The 19,822-nt window shown below is 36.8% G+C and overlaps 1 protein-coding gene across 20 annotated transcripts in view; it reads left to right on the top strand.

The window, feature by feature from the left end:
* RIMS1 (regulating synaptic membrane exocytosis 1) overlaps positions 1–19,822 on the top strand; it is a 305,622-nt gene that overhangs the window by 104,114 nt on the left and 181,686 nt on the right. For all 20 annotated transcript variants that reach the window (XM_058020424.1, XM_058020435.1, XM_058020427.1 and 17 more), the window contains exons 2-3: positions 13,086–13,299; positions 15,103–15,114. In XM_058020424.1, the coding sequence (XP_057876407.1) occupies positions 13,086–13,299; positions 15,103–15,114 (226 nt within the window). The remainder of the gene's footprint in view (positions 1–13,085; positions 13,300–15,102; positions 15,115–19,822) is intronic.

The raw sequence follows: 19,822 nt of genomic DNA, 5'->3' as shown, positions 1-19,822 counted from the left end.
GTAGACTTGGTGCAGTGTTTCCCAAGGGACACTCACTCCTGTTATTTAAGATATTATTGTTTTAAAATGAGCCTTAGGGGTTTTCTGCTATGACTTAAAGGGTAAATAGGTTGGCAGAAGCTTTTCTTCCCTTAAAATTATGCCTATGATGAGTATGACTCCTCAGGAGAGAACTGCAGTGGGTCTGCTGGATGTGATGAGTGAGCACGTGGTTAGAGAAACATCCCTCTTGATGTCCTTCTGCTACGTTGTCCAAATGGCATTTATCCAATATGCATTATTATAGAAATAAAATCCACATTTTTAAATATTAGCAGTACTGAACTGTGTGGAGTAGATTTTTTTATGGGAATGTCTTTTCATAAGTGTTTGGGCATAAATAGTTGGCTTGGGAATCAATCAAAATGTTGATAGATACAGGAAGGAAAAGAGAAGAAAACCAGAAATTGAATGTCATGTTTTTCTGTCAGTCTTGCTGTGGTAATTTAGATCAAAGAAAAAAATAGTTTACACTAATTTTGGACTTACACTTTCTACTTAACGACTTCATCAGGTGATACAGTTTTGCAGAAAATTCTTTTGATGACACAGGTTTATTTCTTAGCTTGTACAGTCTCAGTGAGCATCAAGAAGCAAGGATGCTCGTCACAAAACAGGTTCCATTTTTCTACTGGGAATAATTTCAAACTCAAGGCAATGTTCTTAAAACAGTTATGAGCAGTCATATTCTGGAGAAAAAGTAGGCATTAAAAATATGGAGAAAAATGCCATTGATTTTCTTTCACAAACAGTATTCTCGAGGACATTGGTTGAGTTGTGTGGGGGACGAGCCCTCATTGCCACTGGGGAGTGCAACCCCGGGACAGATCAGCCGGGAGCGTGGCCGTAAATAAAACAGGGATGGGTACGACTGGAGTGCTCGAACCCAAAGTTTAATAAAGTGAAATAACAGGTGCGCTGACAATCAATGTGCCACAAAAACACAAGCTGTACGCTGTAGGGAGCTACTCCAGAAGACCTCAAAAGGAGACAAACACAACCTTACATAATTAACTCAGGGCAGGGAACCAATGAACAAAGACAAACAGAAACAATACCTAATATGGAATCAATCAGAGGGCAGGGTTCAGAACATAACCTTATAAGGAATAACTTAATTTACATAACTGTTCCCATCATTCTTTTCTTCTCACCCACCTGACTAGATGTTATCTATCCTGGCCTCTCAAAGTACTGTTATCTGCAGTGTGGCTGTTTCACAGCCCATCCTCTTCAGGATGGACCACCGCAGACATTTAACTTAAATAGAGAGTACATTAAAAGAAGAAATTAAAATTAATCATAAAGAGCCTTGACATTTTAAATTTTACCATGTGTTATGCTTAAAGCATAAAATAAACCAGTTAATGTTCTCCTTTTCTAATTTTCTAATTCACCAAGATGCCATATGCTTTTCATTTGTGTTTACTTAGGCATCCAGAAGAATGAAGAGAATTAAGTAATGCTGGAGACAAGCTTAATCATTATCTTGTGTTCAAGCACTTTGATGGTATATTTAAAATAGATGTGTGAGCCTTTTTTGTTCCTTGTAATATGGAAATTATAAAGGAAGGTGAACAGGATGATAAATTAGAGATGCTCTCAGCAAGGCTGTTAAATTATTTTTAGGTAGAAGACATACTGTACACAGTGAGCCTCAGCTGAATATAATTAATTTGAAACATTATCACTGTTGCGCTTGCAGTCTTATTGTATTTTTTTTCAGTTCTGCATCTTGCTGGCTCCTATCACACCCCTCACTGTGAGATCTTTTCCTGTTTTGCACGTGTCCTGTTTGTTACCACCATATGGTAGTTAGAATTTCAGTAGCTTTGCTCTGTTTACAGACCACTGTGGTTTGTCATATTTTTGCTACTCACCCTGTATTGCCATCTGATACCTATCATCTGTTTAACACATTGGATGCCAAAAATACTGAGATTTCTTTTTTCTTCCAAATGCCTGTATGAGAAATACTGTTTCAGAATGCTGTTTTGATAAGCATTGATCCTAAGTAATTTCCTGTTAATGTTGAACCAGGACCCATACCTCTCAACTTTCCAAACTTTTTACCAGGTGCCAGCTGACTGATGGGATCTATTCCAGCACTGAGGATTTTTTTTTTTTCTTATGTGCATTGTACTGTGTGCAGCAGATGAGAGGGTGTTTAAACATCTTTTCCCACTGTGTGACTGTAGCAAAACCAATATTGTCAGACTATAGCAGGGTCTATTCTTACTCTGATTGCTAATTGCAATTTAGATAGGGTTGCATTAAGGAACTATTTTTTAAATTGGTTTGGTTGGGTAAATGGGCTTCTCTTTCACTTGCTTTCTCATGTATTGCTTCAATAATATGTCTACTGGTTAATAGTTCTGTATTCAGAACAAGAAGCTAAATATGTGTACCTGTGTGTGTTTTTGTGTAGGTGCAAATCTCTGCCTCTCTTTTAAAAACTTTTCCTTAAGATTTTCATTAATCTTTTCCCCTCATTCTGTGATTGTTTAATCGAGCTTTTCTACTATAGCACCCTGCCTTCCCACCCCCATCCTCTTCTCCCTGCCCTGCTCCTTTCTTAATATTCTGAGTTTTATGGCTGATTGGTTGCGATATGACGACCATCCTTAGAGAAAAAAGTGCCTGCAGTGGCATATTAGGTGATTCAATAAATTAATTCAATAAATTGAAGAGAACACTATTTAATTCTCCTTCACGTCAGTCTGAAAACAGATTAGGTTTTGTCTGTTCACAAAAATTTGATTGTGGTGAAGTTTAGCTTAAATAAATGATATTTGTACTCCATAATAAAATGAAACTGATGTTTTTGAAGAGAAAATAAATCAAATCATTCTTTACTCATATATTTAATGTATTTTAAGAGACATTTGCTGGCAGAGCCACCTCACAAAATAGTATTTTACTGCAGAAATCTCCTATGGAGCTCAGAGACTCCTACTTAAAGGATCACTCTGTGGCATTAAAGTATTGTTGTGTCACCTCAAGCTCATAGGTCAGCTCATCCAAGGCTAGTTCTGTGGACTATTATACAACATGGGGAAGAGAGTGGAGTGATGGATTAAATTCAGTAATATACTGGTAATCAGTAATATTTAAATAAATGAGGAAAATTAAGACATCACTTAGTCAGTTGCTAAGGAAAAAAATTAAGGGCATTTCCAGCAGTCTTTTTAGAAGTTTTTGTAAGAGCAGCTCTGTCTAACATAGTTCAGGGCTTGTTCTTTTAAATAAGCAACCGGGTATGAAAATTATTTGTATCTGCAAATGCATTAATGTAAAAGGATATGCCATGTCATGTCATAAATTGTACTGGCATGGCTGGGTGTCCCTGGGATCTTTGTTTTCTGCCATATACCTACACTAAAACAGTTCTTCTGCTATGCTATATAGAGAAAACACAGAGAATGAAAACATTTCACTGAAAGTACAAAGGCAAATTAACATTATTAATTGTCTTTAGTATTTTTGTCTGTCTTCTCTTAATGTTAAAGTAAGCCCTGATTTCATAATTTAAGTAAGCCTTGCATTAAAAAAAACTTTATTTATAAAATTATAAAAATATAATTGTTGAACAGTTCTTTGTTTCGGAAATAGCTGAGAAGAGACAAATTTTGAGATTGCCTCCCAGTTTAGTAGGGGTTAAATTGTAAGAGTGTTGTAAATTGAAGAGATTCTGGAAGATGCTCTCCTTGTTGTGGTCTTGATGCCTAAAGTGGCTACCTAGAAGAGAGGCTGGACAGAGTTAAAGGAATAAAGTAGGTGTTTATTGAAAGGCCTTCAAAGGACACACCTTGGGCAGCACAAGAGCCTGGCTGGGGTTCTGCCCCGGACTGACCCAAGATGTACCCAGGATGGATGACCAGTCACAAGTTTTCACACTTTTATAAGTTTTGGTCCATTTATGTATTTGGGTCAATTGTCCAATTACAGCTTCAGGTTATGAAGTCTCATCCTCCCAGATTGCTCTCTTCAATTCACTACTGTTTACACTGCTTGAGCCTAAAGCTGCAATGTCCTTGGTTCTCAGGCTGGAAAAGGATTGTTTTGTCTAACTACCCTGTGAAGAGAACTTGGTAACACTTTACATGAAGTTCAGAGTCACACAGTGAGGCAGTACAGAATCTGAAGAATATGAAAGCTAAAACTTAAAGCATCAGTCTGATAATGTGGGTAAACAGGAGAAAATTTCTCAGGCCTTTTTTACAGTGGATCTTGTGGAGACTTAAGCTGACAAACGTTAGGAACTGAAATTCAGTTTTAAAGCAATGTCTATAGAAAATCAAATTCAGTTTTAAAACAATCTTGGTAGAAAATAATGTTATTTTGATTTTGCTTTTTTTTTCTAGTCTTTTTTTCTAGGAGACACATACTCCTGATAGAGTCACAAGTGCAAGAGATGCTCAAGCTCACACTTCTGCTGCAGTCAAATAATTTTCCTCAGTTTCTGGTTCTGCTTTTTTTTTAATCCATAAACATTAATGCAACTGTGTGGAGTCAGATTGTCTTTCTTTCAGTCACATCTAACCCCACTGAGTTTCCTGGAGTGACTGACCATATGGTTGCATGGGTCTTGCTGTCCCTCAATCATTATGGCTCTGTTTTTTCTGCCACAATATTACATGAATAATGAAAAATAAAATAATACAGCCATTTACCTCTGCAGTTTTTTTTGCAGGAGTAATTTCAGGAGTCTTTAAAAAGCTGAATATGCTTATAGATCCTGTGTTTATTAGGCAGACAATGTTTGGCCTGAATGTGTGTTTTAATGCTGTAGTAAGAGTGGGACTGTAACATAGTGACATTTCTACAACTTTTTAGGTGTTGCATTTGGTAAAGTCCAGGCTGCTAACAGCTCTGTATCATCTCATGAAACTTTTTTGAACTTTCTCACTTGGAATTCGTGACAACTTCTCAGAGCCAGCCAGCTGCTCTCCTGCTGCACTCTGTGTTAGGAGAGCTGAGTGGCGAAGAAATTAAGCCCAGCAAAATGCAGCAGAGCTGTGATGGTTACATGGGATAACTGAGACTGGTGAGGCTGCCAGCAGAGGTAAGAGGTGTGTTGGAATGGCCATACTGGTTAAGACCAAAGGAAGAGGCACTGACACCCTGTGGGGTGTTGTCACCACCCATCTACTGGCTCCAGTCAAACTGTCACCTTGCCAACTGAGTTTGAGCAGAAGGCACTGATGCCTTCAATACTAAATATATCTCAACATGAAAATGCTTTTTAATACAAGACATGCACAGTTTCTTTCTGAATTCCTCAGCTATGCCTTTTTTAGTACTATTATGTGTTGTTTGCTTTGTTCTCTGGTTTCTCATTTTTACCTCAGAAAGGGTATCGGTCATTTGAGAGGAACTGTGGGAAGCTGGAATGTAAATTCCTTATTGTAGATATTGCACATTTTTGACTCACAGTTCTTCAGTTGTGTAAGGAAAAAGTCTGCTTGTGGGCTGCAGTTATTTTAAAAAACCACCAACAAATAGAACTATATGAAAATAAAGTTTTCCAATAATCTACATTAGGAAATCTTCCAGGAAGATGAAAAATTGCATTTTATACAAGTTATTTAATGAGCTCATTTATATGCTTGCAGAAAACCAGCCCTAAGTAAAATGTTAACTTGAAAATGACTGTTCCTGCTGGTGAAAAGGCACCAGATAAGAGCCCTGGGAATAAACTGCAGCCCACACCACTTTGCTGGTGTGTCTCTTCTCTGATGTGATGAGCAGGGACACTTTCTAGACAAGGTGTGGGACGTCTTTGCAACAGCTTGTACAGACTTGTGAGGATGCTGCCAGGTAGTATGTGCTTGATAATAGATCATAGAAAGGAATTGGAATCAAGACAACTTGTATATAGGGAGGAAGTATCTGCTACATGTGAACAACTCTCCAGTGGTGAAGGCCAAGTCTAAGTTCCTGTGTGAGTCTGTAAGTGAAACCTTTGTCTTGGCCAAATCTAAATTTTATCATGATTCTCACAATAAAATTTTTCACGCTTTTGCTTCTCCTGGACCGGTGTCATGGACCTATAGGAAAATACTGTCATTAAAAATGCCTTGCCCCTTATAGACACGGGGAACGCTCTAAGTATAGAGTATTGTCTGAGGGCTGGAAAGCAGAAAGTAAATAACTAGAATCATAACATGATGAAAAGGAATTTTAAAAATTATCTTCATGTGTTTCTGAATCATGTTGGGAGGTTGGTGTTACCATACTGCCTGTAAGCACTTGTCATGCACTAAAACCCTTGTGAGTGGAGGTTTTCACATGTGTAGAAACGAAGGTGATCTTTGTCACTGGGGCAGCCTGCACTGTAGGTGTTAGGCAAATATTAGAACAGTAAAAACACACAGGAGAGTCTGTATTGTTTAGCCTGTTAAGTAAAAATTTTAACATGCTTTTGACATACCTAATTTTTGTCCAGATCTTTGCAGGCATCAAGGTGAAGGAGAGTTTTAAGGAGGATAATGTGATAACAGTGATGTTCCTATTACTCCCATACTAGAGGCAACAAAGGGAAGTCCTCAAAGGCCAGACTGGGTGGGACTTGGAGCAGCCTGGTCCATGAAAGATGTCCCAGCCCATGGCAGGGGGCTTGCAACTAGGTGATCTTTAAGGTCCCTTCCAACCCAAACCATTCTGTGATTCTTGCTTGAAAGTTTAACTTGAGCAGAAGCATCTCAGTCCTGAATGAGAAATCATAGGCAGGATGGAAATAGGCTGTCAAAGTCTTTGAAGGTGAAGATAAGCCATTTATGTTTTATGCAGTAGAAAAGCAGATTCATCGGAGGAATACAAAGAGAGAGGTAAAATAAATTAAATTATATTTGTTGCAGAACTGTGATTAGACTATCAGACTGACAGGCTTGCACTGGCAGGAAAAGGAATTGAGGGATGAGCTGGTGATAGCTGAATGTTTAAGCTGGAAAGATATGAAATCAGCTAAACTTCAATGTGTTTTGTTCTGGTGGTTTTTTTTGAGTTTTTTTTTTGGTTTTTTTTTTTTTTTTTTTTTGCGGTTGGTTGGTTGGTTTGGGTTTTTTTTGGTTTGGGGTTTTTTTGGGTGTGTGGTTTTCTGTTTTTTGTTTGTTTTTGGTTTGGTTTTAATTTGCAAAATTAGCCCCTTATACAACAGTTTAAGTGAAGGTCTAAGTATGTCTGACTCCAGTGTTTAGCACAGTGGTTATTGGTCTTGAGTGCAAACAGAATGGAGAGGGTGTTAAGTTGTGCTGGAGGTAGAAGGAAATTTCTGTTTCAATTTATGAAGTTTGTGTACAGGTCACCCTTGACCGGAGTCAGTATCTATGCCAAACATTTCAGTTTGGAGAGGAGACAAATGTGAGGTAGAGGCAGGCCTGTGAGTACAAGCATGGTGAGATTTGTGTTTGCACCAGTAAAACAGGGAGGGAGAAGAAGAGATCTTGGCATGTGGAGAAGGAAGGGCTGACGCCCAGCTGGATTAAGGTGATTGCTGGTGAGATGAAAAATGTCATGGATGGCAGGGGAACACCAAGTTGAGAGAAAATGGAATTGGTCCATAGTTGTGTGTTGAGTGAATAGGGGAGAATGAAGAAAGCTTCAGGCCAGGTAAAACTGAAATTTTGATGAATATTTATTGTTTTTATTGTAGGATATAGAACATACTATATGTCTATAATAACTATTTTGATATATTTATTAAAAAATATGTAGGAGTGAGAGACAGGACCTATAGGAAATGTGATTAGGGCAAGGTAAAATGGGTGGTAAGTAAAGTCACAGAAAAGTGACAAGTTGGACAGTAGGAAAAAAGCAAAGGGACCAGAAGCAGTCAGTATGTGCAGGAGAAAATATAGATATGGAAGCTGCTAACTCTACCATTTGAAGTCCTTTGATTAATGCTTGTATTTCTTTTACAGAAACATGGCCCTTTTTTACCTCTAAAGTTCAGTTGATTAATCATATTGCTACCTGTTTCACAGCTTACAGAAACCATGTCTTGCTTGCCTTTGGTTCTTAAAACAGCAGTTCACACTGAATAAAAAATACAATAACAGCATTAATATAGAAATATTAACATCCAAAATCAAAGAAGTCCAATATTTTGCAATATGAGTATATCCTGCATTTATTTCATCTTTACAAAATAACCAAACCAAGTATTGCCCATGCTAAAAAGGCAGCACACCCCCAAACATTTAAAAATATCTTGGTCTTCAAATAGACTAACGCAGTAACATTGCTACATCAAGAACTTGGGAGCTTGATGAGTTAGATATGTTGTTACTATTCAACCTTAACTTGTCCTACCTGTACAGAGGGTATAGATTTTAATAATGGATTTTTATGTCATGGGATGAATAATGAAGTAACCAGAAAATATATCTAGAGTTCTTCACTCAACTTGAGCTGTTTTTCTTGTCAACACATGCTAGATTCCCCATAAACCCCTCATTTCTCTTTACTCATACAAAACTATCCACAGCGAGTTGCTGAAATGGCCTGTCTTGACTTTGTAGTTTAAAGTACATTCCCAGAAGCTGGAGTGAGTTGGGAGCTTTTCCCAGCTGAGGTGCTGGTGGGGCTGAGGCCGAAGCTCCCTCGGGAAGCGCCTCCATGAGATGGTGCTGCAGTGCTGGCACCCCAGCAAGGCATCTGGTGCAAGTGAGGAAATTCCAGCTCTACAGAGCAGCTGAGCAACGTTTTTCAGGTCACAGCTTCAACGTAGATGCTCAAGGATCACCAACAGGTTTTTAGCTCTAGCTGTTGCTTTCGTGGGCATACGCAGTATTGCTGTTTGCATTTTAAATTATTTATTTGTCGTAAAAAAAAGAATGCCAAGAACAGAGCTTGGTAAAACGCCTGCTTATCTTATGGAAAAACTTGTGTGAGCTCTGCGTGATGATGTGTTTGTGTGGTGTGGGTGAAGAGGACAAAATGCTGCATTTTGCTAAGCTTTTTTTCAGACGTGGTAGCTGCTGGTGGATAGTTACTTAAGGCTGTGTCACTTAGAAGGCGGCACTTTTTCTACTAACATGAACCCATGACAGGGCATAATATTTTTATAACATTACATCAGGTGTTTAATTTCGAGACTGAGCCATTTGAGTTGAACTGGGAGACTGAAAATACGATCTGCATTGCCACCTACTGGATTCCTAAGGAAGTACAAAATATAATTTCATTCCACATTTAAAGTCATTTAAAATGTAACTGCATGAAAGAGACACAAATCTTAATAAATTTTTTATATAATCTGTCCAGACAGGGCATAAATAGGCAAATGCGATATTTTGAAGCTTTCTACTCTTCAGGATATATATACAAATAATTTAGATAGGTATTTAAAACAGCAAAATACAATTTAATACGTGAATTTAAAGCAGCAAAAGAAGCAATAATATAATCTGTTAAAAAACTACAGCCTTCAATTGAAATTTAAATAATTAAAATAATAAAAAAATAAATATACATCTTGGTCCAGGTCCAAAGAATCCAACAACATAAATGATAATTTCTCTGTGTTATGTAACAATTTTTGATCAGACAATGTTATAAATGGCCTCAATGTTCATTGTTTGTCGTCCTAATTATATCAGTGAGCTGTCTGAAAAGTTAAAATTATGTAAGGTATTTATGACAAGTGTTCTCCAAGGCTTACAATTTTTTGCTAAGTATATGAAGATGTGAGTAAAGCCTTGAAGAATTGCCTATCAGTATTTTTTTTTACTAGTTTACACTGTAAAAAGTAAAAGTCTTACCATCGAATTAAAGTAATGAATGTTCAAATGAAAATATGGTACATGTATAGCACAGCTGAAGCAGGGGTTTTTGTGAAATACCTTTGAAAAAAAAAGGGAGGAGGAAGCCATCATGTTTTCTTGGAGGAAAAACAGCAGCAACCTAAACACAGGTTGAGTTCTATGTACATGGTAAAAGTGAGCGGGTCAAGTCTTTCCCTGTAGGCATGCAAAGTGTGTGTTGGTTTTTGTGCTCTGGGGGCGGTGATGCTGACCCCCTTTGCAGCTGCAGCAAAGTCCTGAGGCTGATGCCCCTCTCCAAGCTGCTCAGTCTCTCCAGTATTTTAGCAACAGTGGAGTGTGGTTTAGTCCCAGGAGATGTGATGTGCCCAAAGACTCTCCCATGGTGGGATGGTGGGATCTTTTTTGATCACTCATGTGTGCCGTGCCTGTGAGTGTGAAATAGCAGCGCCCTCCCCAGACACGTCCACTCGTGTGGATGCAGCTCTTTGTTCAGAGTCTGCACGGGTGAGGTGCTGCAGCAATGTCTCAGAGTAAGCTAATCCTGCAAGTGCCCTTCACTTCAGTAGCAGAACCAGGTAAATGTTTGGGTGCATGATGAAAAATCATATGGGTGTATGCATATATCCCTCTTATGCAGTGGTCTGGTTGCTCTTTCTGTTAGAGGGGATTGCTTTGGTGTCTGCCTCAAGGCTCTGCCAAGCCATTGTATCATATGCTGGTATTAGGGCTTTAGTTTAAACTTTAGGTTCTTGTCTTACATTAGGGAATATTTATTAGTTTTAAATTTTCCTTTCATCTGATGAAAATGTGCTCAATAGCCTGGAAGTTAAGGAACAAATCAAAACCTACCGACTGTATTTTAGTTCTTGCTTAATACTTAAAATACTTCTATATATGGCACAACTATTGAGAGGGATTTTCTGCCACCATTATAGAAGAGCCAGAGATACAGAGATCCAGCTTTTTCCTCAGAAAGGTAGGAAAGGTGGTTAAAAAAAGAGCCAATTGAAGCAGACCTGCTGTGAGCTGGGTAAGATTCTTTCTGCTCTGTGAAATGTGCAGTCGTTTTCTCCAGTTCTGTTCTCACTGTAGATAAAATGCCAGCATTTCCTCAGTAGTGCTGTGTGTGATATGCAAGATAAAGTTTTCAAGGCCCTCATAGTAAAACATGTCTTACATGGATTCAGAAATTAACAAATCTATAAACAACTGATACTTATTTATAAAGAAGTTTAATTTCATCTCATTTAAGTTTTGCCCAGTTTGTAGCATGTTCATCTATCTCTTGGTGCACACAGAAGGACAAAAACATAATTGTGTTAATACTCTTCCTAAGCTTTGTTTGAGATAGAAATGTTCAAATGTAGAATTGGAAAAGAACAGGAAGAGGGGCAGTGCTTGCTGTTATCTTCCCTTTCCATGTTAGTGAACAGCCAGGGCTTTTGGTTTTACTCTAGTGGAGGAGAACTGAATTAAGTTTCCATGGTTTCATTTTTTAATAGAATATTTGATGAAATAAGAAATTTACCTACACACCTCTCCATTATTTAATTGCATTCTTTAAGCTGGTTATTATAAAAATTCCTGAATATCTTCAGTTGTTTTTATGCCTTATAAGTGAGAAGCTGTGTAAGATAAGTTAATTCATAGGTGTAATCCAGTTATATGGCAAAAAGTATTAAGTTTCTCCAGTATTTTGCCTAATTCTTTGACCTACTTTTCTCATCTTACTCAATACTGCAAAGGTTTTTAAGCAGGTTAGTGAAAAATAAAACAAAACAAAGGCTTTGCTGCTCCTGCCAAGCTTTTGATTTGTATAAAGCTTATTATATGTATTAAGTTTAATGTATCGTGTTTGTAGTTCGGGAGAAGAGATTATTCAGTTGCTTGGCTTTTGCTGTTGTTGCATTCTCACTAGAATGCACCCATGTGATGTTACTGGTTTTAGTGTGAGAGCTGGTTGAAATACAATTTACAAGCAATAATATTCCTGTCCAACTGAATTATTTGTGTTTTACCACAATTCCGGTGAGTTAAGTTGAATTATCATTTTTAGGCTTGAATATCATGTTAAAGTAAAAATATCCACATAACCAAAAAAAGTGTTTCATACAAATAACACAGATCATTTACATCCTAAAACTCCAGACAAGTTCTCCACACACACACATACACACACACACACAAGCCCACAGAAACATGGCATTGTGTCACTAAAAATACACTGGTTAAATGGTGTGAGTCAGTGCTAATTAAGGAAGTAGGTAGAGGTAGCTCAGAGCAGAGATAAAGGATATCACCAAGACCTCTATAGACAACACACCTACTGTTTCCATTTGTTAAACTCAAGATTGCCTCTTTCTATTCATAATCTGTGTAATTGCTCATGATTTTTAAACGTTATCCGTGGTGATGTAGATTTGAAGCAACATCTGGAAAAGCCTTACAGTTCTACATAACATGTAGCAAAGACCAAGTTTTGCCCTTCTGGAATCCCCTCCTTAGGCTGGCTCAGGTCTTTTTGAGCTGTGTTTAGGAGGTGAGCGTATTGTGCAGCAGCATGCTTCTCCAGATGGTGGGCATAGGGTCAGGGTGTTCGTTGTTTGGGGCAGCTGGATGAGAAGTGCTGCTTCTTTCAACACCAGTCTTCATCCTAGGAACCTCTGCACCTGCTAATGCTTCTGTATGCTCCTGCAGCTAAGCTGGAATATCCATAATGAGGGATAGCAAACTTTTAAGTATTCACTCAACAAGAGAAAACACAACAGATTGTTAAGATACAAATTTGAAATAAAATGATGTTCTCATGTTCTTGCAAGGTCAGTGTCATCGCAGACCATGTTTTGAAATATCTGTTGCATGTGTTAGTAATCTAGATTTTGGAAGCACTGAAACTGGAGATTGATTTACATATTTTGATCACACCTGATGAATAAATTAAGTTGGTTAAAATGATGCAGATTTGTTCACACAGTTATTTCTTTTATTCAGTACATGGTAGGCAGTTTTGTGCAGTATACGCATTTGGATCAATTTTTGGTCAAGTGAAATGATTTGTTTGTAATCTTTGAAGTAAGCCTTCAAGAATAAAGATGCCTATTTTTTTTTCCTTTAGATTGCCCTATATAGTCTTCTGTGTGCAGTGTGTATTTGATATGAGGTACATGTAGTATTGTGAACAGGCCCAGAATATTAGGTGGAGTTGCAAACTGAAAGAAATACAGAGTAGTAATCTTTCCTCCTATTCGTGCTATATAAACTTTTTTCTCATCTATGCAGGAGGTTGCATCAACAATTTGAAAGCTATAAAGAGCAAGTAAGAAAGATAGGGGAAGAAGCCCGCCGTTACCAGGGAGAGCACAAGGATGATGCTCCAACATGTGGAATCTGTCATAAAACAAAGTTTGCAGATGGTTGTGGCCATTTGTGCTCTTATTGCCGGACCAAGTTCTGTGCTCGGTGTGGAGGTCGTGTCTCTCTGCGATCAAACAATGTAAGTGTTCTGATGTATGCTCTTGAGGAAAAGCCTCCTGACATTGCCATGCTGCAGATTGTTCACTTTAAGTTTGGCGTTTCATGCTTCATTTCACTTAAGTGTTTCGTTCATTGCTTCATTATGATGTGTGTATCATACACGTAAATCAATGTTAAATCATACAAGTAAAATAAATGTATCTAATGATTGCCAAGGTACTTGGGAATCACAGAGTTAATTAAAGCAAAAGAGTAATAGCGTCCAGTTCTATGGAGCGAAAGCTTGTAGAAAATATACTTGTTTTTCATAGAATGAAAGAAGAAACCCTTTTGCTCAGGTACAACTCCACATTAATAAATTCTTATTGAAGCCTTATTTAATATTACATTTTTATTTTCATAGAGCTTGTCATAAACATTTATAGATTGCTTTTACATGAAGTCAGTCAATTTTTTGGTTTAAAAAAACCAAAAAACAACCACTTTTCTTGGCACAGGAAAAGTGTTATGCCAATTAATTTAAAATTTATTTAAAGAATAAAACTTCAGATTAGTCTGGATTAAGCATCCTACTTTCAGGTAAGTGAAATGAATGGTTCTCCCTCTGATTTGCATGAGTTAGCTGCAGCAGCTTTCCACAGAACCAAATATTATCCAAGAGTACCCTCTGGTCAGTCAGTCCCTTCCAAGCCTCTGACTACTCTCTCATACTAGAGCAGTAGGATCTAAATTTGGAATACTGTTATCCAGTGATGATTTTTGGCTGGTCATCAAGAACTATGGTGTGTTGTAAAACTTTATGAATTTTAAAATGTTTCAAAATTTAAAATATTTTATATAATTTATATTATCTACATGTATAATTTTATATAATATATATAAATTATATTAAATAATTTTATATATAATTTAAAATAAAATGCTGTAAATTTTACACATCTCTTTTTAGTACGTGAACAGTTTTATTTTCTGACATGAGATAAGGCAACTTTCTTTTGTGGCTTTAAGATGCCAGGCTTTTGTAGGGTAAATTTATAGGTGTTCTTGGTATCAACACAAATTCACCTAAAAGTGAACATAGATTGTATATCAGATAATCATGTTCACAAAGGAACGAGTTTGTGGCCTTTTCACTTTTTTTAAGATGGACATCAGCTGAATAGACATCTTCTGATGGACATCTTCTGAAATTTCATGTAAAGCAAAAATGACTCCTCAAAAAGATGCATTTCATGGTTATTTTAGAGATTTTCCATAGCCTCCATGTACCTCTGAGTCTCAATTAAATTAAATTCACATGCTGAAGAGAACTATGTAGGTAAACTGAATGAAAATGTGCATGTATTAATATTAGTAAAAATAGATGCATTGCATTGTGTCACCTGTAGATGGTGTCATCAGAGCAAGTCTCTGAAAATATAGTTTACTTTGATGTATTACATTATTCTATTAATGAGTGCATGTGATACAGCTTAACTTTATTCAGAAAAAAAATGTAAATGTATTTTAACCATTTTTCACCCCCTATTTCAAGCCACAGAAATGGAAGAGTGTCATTTCATTTGTAACTTGCATTTTGTTTCTTATATTGTTTATGCTTCTGTGGATCAGGCCACGAAAACATGTTTTCAACATATACAGTAATGTCATCTTTTTATTTAAAGCTCTTTTTTTCTTAATTTTGTGGTTTTGTCTCTTCGTAGAGAGTTATTGGAATTGCATTTCTTTGAAATCTGTCTAATAATACTTGCCTATTTTATTCTTTATCTCTTCTTTTTTTCTTTTCTCTTTTTATTCTGCTTCCTTGGATGCTTTCCCAAAGGAGGACAAAGTGGTTAGAATCCATGCTTTTTATAATTTATTGTTATAATGTTGTTAGTTAACTGGGATACATATTAATGTGAAAAACTGAACTGAAATTTCATAATCACCCACAGGGGAGGGGGGAAAACAGGAATCCTGACACCCAGGCCCTGCACGTCCCTTAGCGGAACATAGGCCTTGAAGACAGCTCAGCAAGGAAACCCAAGACTCTTGGCAAAGTTATGACAGTAAAAGAAATTAAGAGAATTACTTATAGGCTAAAAAGTAGAGGAGCCAATAAAGTGTAATAAAATTTTATTTCATAAATACATCTTTAGTTAACTGTTTTGACTTTTTGCATGCAAGGTCCTTCCATCAGCTTCAGGAAATCGAATTTAATATTTAATTCTAATTTTACACTGTTTTACATGGTTTGCTGTGTTTCACCTCTAGCTGCAGCAGAAACTCAGGGAATTCTTGTAAAATCAGCTTTTTGATTGACATTTGGAATAATATATATAGGCAAACAAAGTGGACGTAAGTATTGTGAGCAAGGTGGAGTGAATCCTTTTTGAATGCATAGTTGTAATTTCGAAAATCTGCAGAACTTTTAGGATCAAGCACAGGCATACTCCCCAGTGTTGCCTGTGCCTCGTCTCAGGGAGGTGAGGGGAGTTCCCTGTTCATCTCTGCACCCTGTGCGTGGCATCAGGTGTGGCAGTGCCCGAGCAGAGCAGTGCACGTGCATTCACCACCTTTTCTGGGGCACTTCTGCAAAAGGTGGTACTCCAGATTTTTAATTGGAGTATTAAGTATGGCGATTAGGTAGCTTTTCTGGTACCTCAGCTGAAGCAAGTGTAAATTATTTACAATCCAGTGTAGCTTTTGATATGTTCTTTGTGGAGTTATGCTTGCAGTGTGGTGTTATGTGTTTTGCCCCCATTTTAAATACTAGCACACCTGTAACCTGAAATTTAGTATTGTTTAAATTCCCAGAGAAAATGATTTCTGTCACATTTGAGCATTGCAGTAGATTTTTAATATGTTAGTATTAGAGGTACTCTGAAGATATATTCTGAAAACATATCTGACTTGTTTGGATTCTCCTAAATTCAATTAAATACATCCTTATAATTTGCACTTGTCTTAGTTTAGGTTTTTCTAAAGGTTTATGTTAGTTTAGGTGTTGAACTCCAGTCTTCCACATGCCAAGAAAATGCCATAATAGTAATGTGTGAAAATAAATTCTATATGGTGTGATAAAGCTGAGCTACTTCTCTTTAACAGATGAAAAGTTAATGATAATAACTAGTCCTGAATGTGTGAAAAACTTGGGGATCACTTCTTTAAAGTACCATTGCTTTAGCAGTGCCTCTCTCTAAAAGTTAATGTAATATATAGAATTAGTTAATTTCAAAATATTAATACATGCCTAAAAATAGCATGTTTTAGAACAATTGGTATAATTAAAATAGAGCAACATGAGAAAAATATTATTTCTAAATTATTTTCAGTGACTCAACATTCCTGACTAATTACATATGGCAAGTTTCATATCAGTAAAAATTTTTAAAATGTATTTATCCCTTAGAGTCCACATGAATTTTTTACCACAATAAATTATATTGATACCAAACACATGCACCAAGTTTCTTCAAGTTAAGGGTGCATCGTTCGGCAAGGATGCTGAAGTGTGAATTACCAAAGTGTCAGCTCAGGAAAAGTCAAATGTTAACCTTGATTCAAGGTGTTTCCTGTAGCGTTGGAGAATTAATGATCCCTCACCTGGGGTGTTGTTTCCCATGCATTACCCATCTTTTACAAATACAAATTGTGACAGTCACAAAGAAAGTCAATCAGAGGATGATCCAGAAAATGGAGAGCTGCTCATGTGAGAGAAGGCTGGGGAGATTAAGGGGACAAGACCTAAAGCAATTATAGTTGATAACTGGAAGTATGGAATTGATGTGTGGAAATGCAGAAAATTTAAACATGAGAATAGAGGACAATGAATACATGAGACCAAATATGTACGACTTGGTCCTAAACACTCCTGGCTTGAAAAAAGATGTTTACAAGCATTAAAGCCTTGAGAATTTATTTCACGTGGCTTATTGGAAAGAAAAAGAGCCCAATAAAACTTTAAAGGCTAAATTTAATGAGGTTAGGGAAGGATTTATGTGATGTGGTTGCTTGTGGCTGTAGGGCAATGTACAAGGTCCCTAAGAGGTCCTTGCAGCTCTTGATTGTGGCTAAATATTTTAAAAATGTAATGCTTTGAAGCTTTTCTTGACCTTTTCAAGTAAGTGCCAAATATTCCTTAAGGATTTTTTCAAATATATATAGCAGGACTTAATATGTTCTCTCCTAATTTAAAATCATAAAGGACATTCCAAAACACCTTGTAGTGAGAGTTAGTAGTCATCCTAGGCTGATCAAGAAATGACTCCATTACACTTCCAAAATTAGTTGGCAATAACTGGCATACTCTAGTGACTAATGAGTTACATGAATTTCAATTATTCTTGTTCTAAAATGTCAGTGCATACTCAAATATGTTTCTGAAGTTCTTTCATGCTTTTTGAGTATTGGTTAGCCCTTTGTACTTCTGACCTGAGTTTGCTCTCCTTTCATATAGTTGCAGGCAGACCACATTTAGTGGGTTTAATTCAATTTTATGTGAGATAAGATTTCAGAAGGAAGTCAGGTAGGTTTCTTTTTTCTTTGAGAGAAAGCTGACATTTCTATTTTGGCAGAATATCCTAGGTGGTTTTAGTTCTTTATAGAGGGCCTACACTTGCATTTTGAATCCTTTTAGTTCTGTTCCATACAGCAAGATTTTAATTGCCAAAATGGTAGTGGGTTTAAGTTACTTCCCTCTGTTCTGTTCACTCTCTCCTGTGATGTGAAATATTTTGATTATATTTTGGTAATATTTTGGTAATATTTTAGGGCAGTGGAAAAGTCAGGAAAATGTCCAACTAGTAGTTGTCCATGGTGTGGTAAGGGGTGGGAAGGGCCCAACCTCAGTCCTGCTGATGGACTGGCTGCCACTGCTTTCTCTGTTCTTCCCTGTCATGGTACCACAACCTTCTAAAGCAGAAAAATGACTGAAAATACAGCTTTTTTTCTTTCCTCATTCCTACAAAGCTTTTTCACAGTATTTGGTCAGGTAATGCAAAAATACGTATTGCCTTTGTGATAACCTGATCCGTGTTGCTTTCTCCTTATAGAAGAGGAGATACAGTATAGGATAAAAAAATGAATGAGCAAATGTAGTTTCTTTGGATCAAAATTCAGATATTTCGTGAGGTGCTGTGGGTGTATTGAACTAAGTGAAATATGTATGACATTGACAGAATTAGGTGGAAGATCCATGTTCCAGATTAAGCTATATAATTATCCATAGCAATCAGTCTAGCATTATAGAGGTTTCATTAGGATTACTATTTTTTATCAACTTTCAAATGAAAAAATAAGGAGCAAATGTTAAAAGTAAGTGTTGTTAGAATTTTCCTGTGCTTTACAGAATAGAGCAGTTTGCTTTGTCTTTTTTCTATTTCCATACGTAAAGGGAAACTGGTGGGAAATCCGGATGTAAAATACATTAGAAATATATGAGAATTTACATCACTGAACTTAGTAGTATGTGGTTGCAGAAAATAATGCTGGTAATCAGTGCAGAAGAGAGTCCTATTTCTGATCTGGCTGTCACTGAGATTGTTTTCATTTTAGTATAATGTCAGTGATTTATACGTGGAAAGAAAGACAACTTGGAAACAGTTTTTTAATTGTGTGTCAGGTGGCTTTTTCAGGGAGCTTGTAATTTAGTTCCTTTAAATTATACTTAAAATTTGCTTACATAATGGCTTACTAATTTAAGCCTTACCAACTTGACTACATATGCCATGCAATTCAGCTGTGTACTAATGCTTTAACAGAGGTTGGTAATATTGTCAGAACAAAATGTCTGGATTGTAAGGATTTTTTTTTTACATCTCTTGAACAGAACTCCTAGGTCAAATTGTCCATTAAAAGACTAATTTCTGTATGCTCTGACTAACACAGCTGTAGAACAAAACAGAAAAATCCAACAGAAGGATGTAAATTACATAGCAAATTGCAAATTGATAGCAGATACATTTTCTCTCTGTAGCCTTCAACATAATTTGTTTCCAAAAGATATGGGGTTTATATGCATCATGAAAGAAGCACTGCTTTTCAGTAATGCCTCCCTAGAACTGCTGCTTCTAGCAGGGGAAAAAAAACCAAACAAAGGCCAGCAAGAAATTGATGAGTTCTATTTCAAGTAAGGGGGAGGGATCATTGTCCTCTGCTTGTGGGAAGTCAATTTGCTTTCAAACAAATACAAGTGTCTAAAATTTCTAGGGAAATCCTTAAAACTAGCTTGCTCTTCACCAAGTTTGCTGAGTGTATGTATGTATAAGCATATATTGTACAGATTTTTCATAAGTGAATGCACATGCATACCATATATGTGCATCCTACTACAAGGCCTAATACAGGAGTACAGGGCAACCCAATTTTTTGACCTCTGAAATCTGTTAATGATTGAAGGTATTTAAATCACCTGAGGAGTTATTATTTATGTGCCCATTTCTCTGGGCAGAAAGAGATGTTATGCTATAGAAGTCACAGAATCTCAGAAGGATTGAGGTTGGGGAGGTCGTCTGATCCAATGCCCCAGTGCTAAGGGAACTTGCTCCTTCCAGCTTGGC

Source organism: Melospiza georgiana, chromosome 3 (assembly GCF_028018845.1).
Source record: "Melospiza georgiana isolate bMelGeo1 chromosome 3, bMelGeo1.pri, whole genome shotgun sequence".
Lineage (NCBI taxonomy): Eukaryota > Metazoa > Chordata > Aves > Passeriformes > Passerellidae > Melospiza > Melospiza georgiana.
The sequence above is the reverse complement of the archived record's forward strand: the minus strand, read 5'-3'. Positions and strand labels throughout refer to the sequence as shown.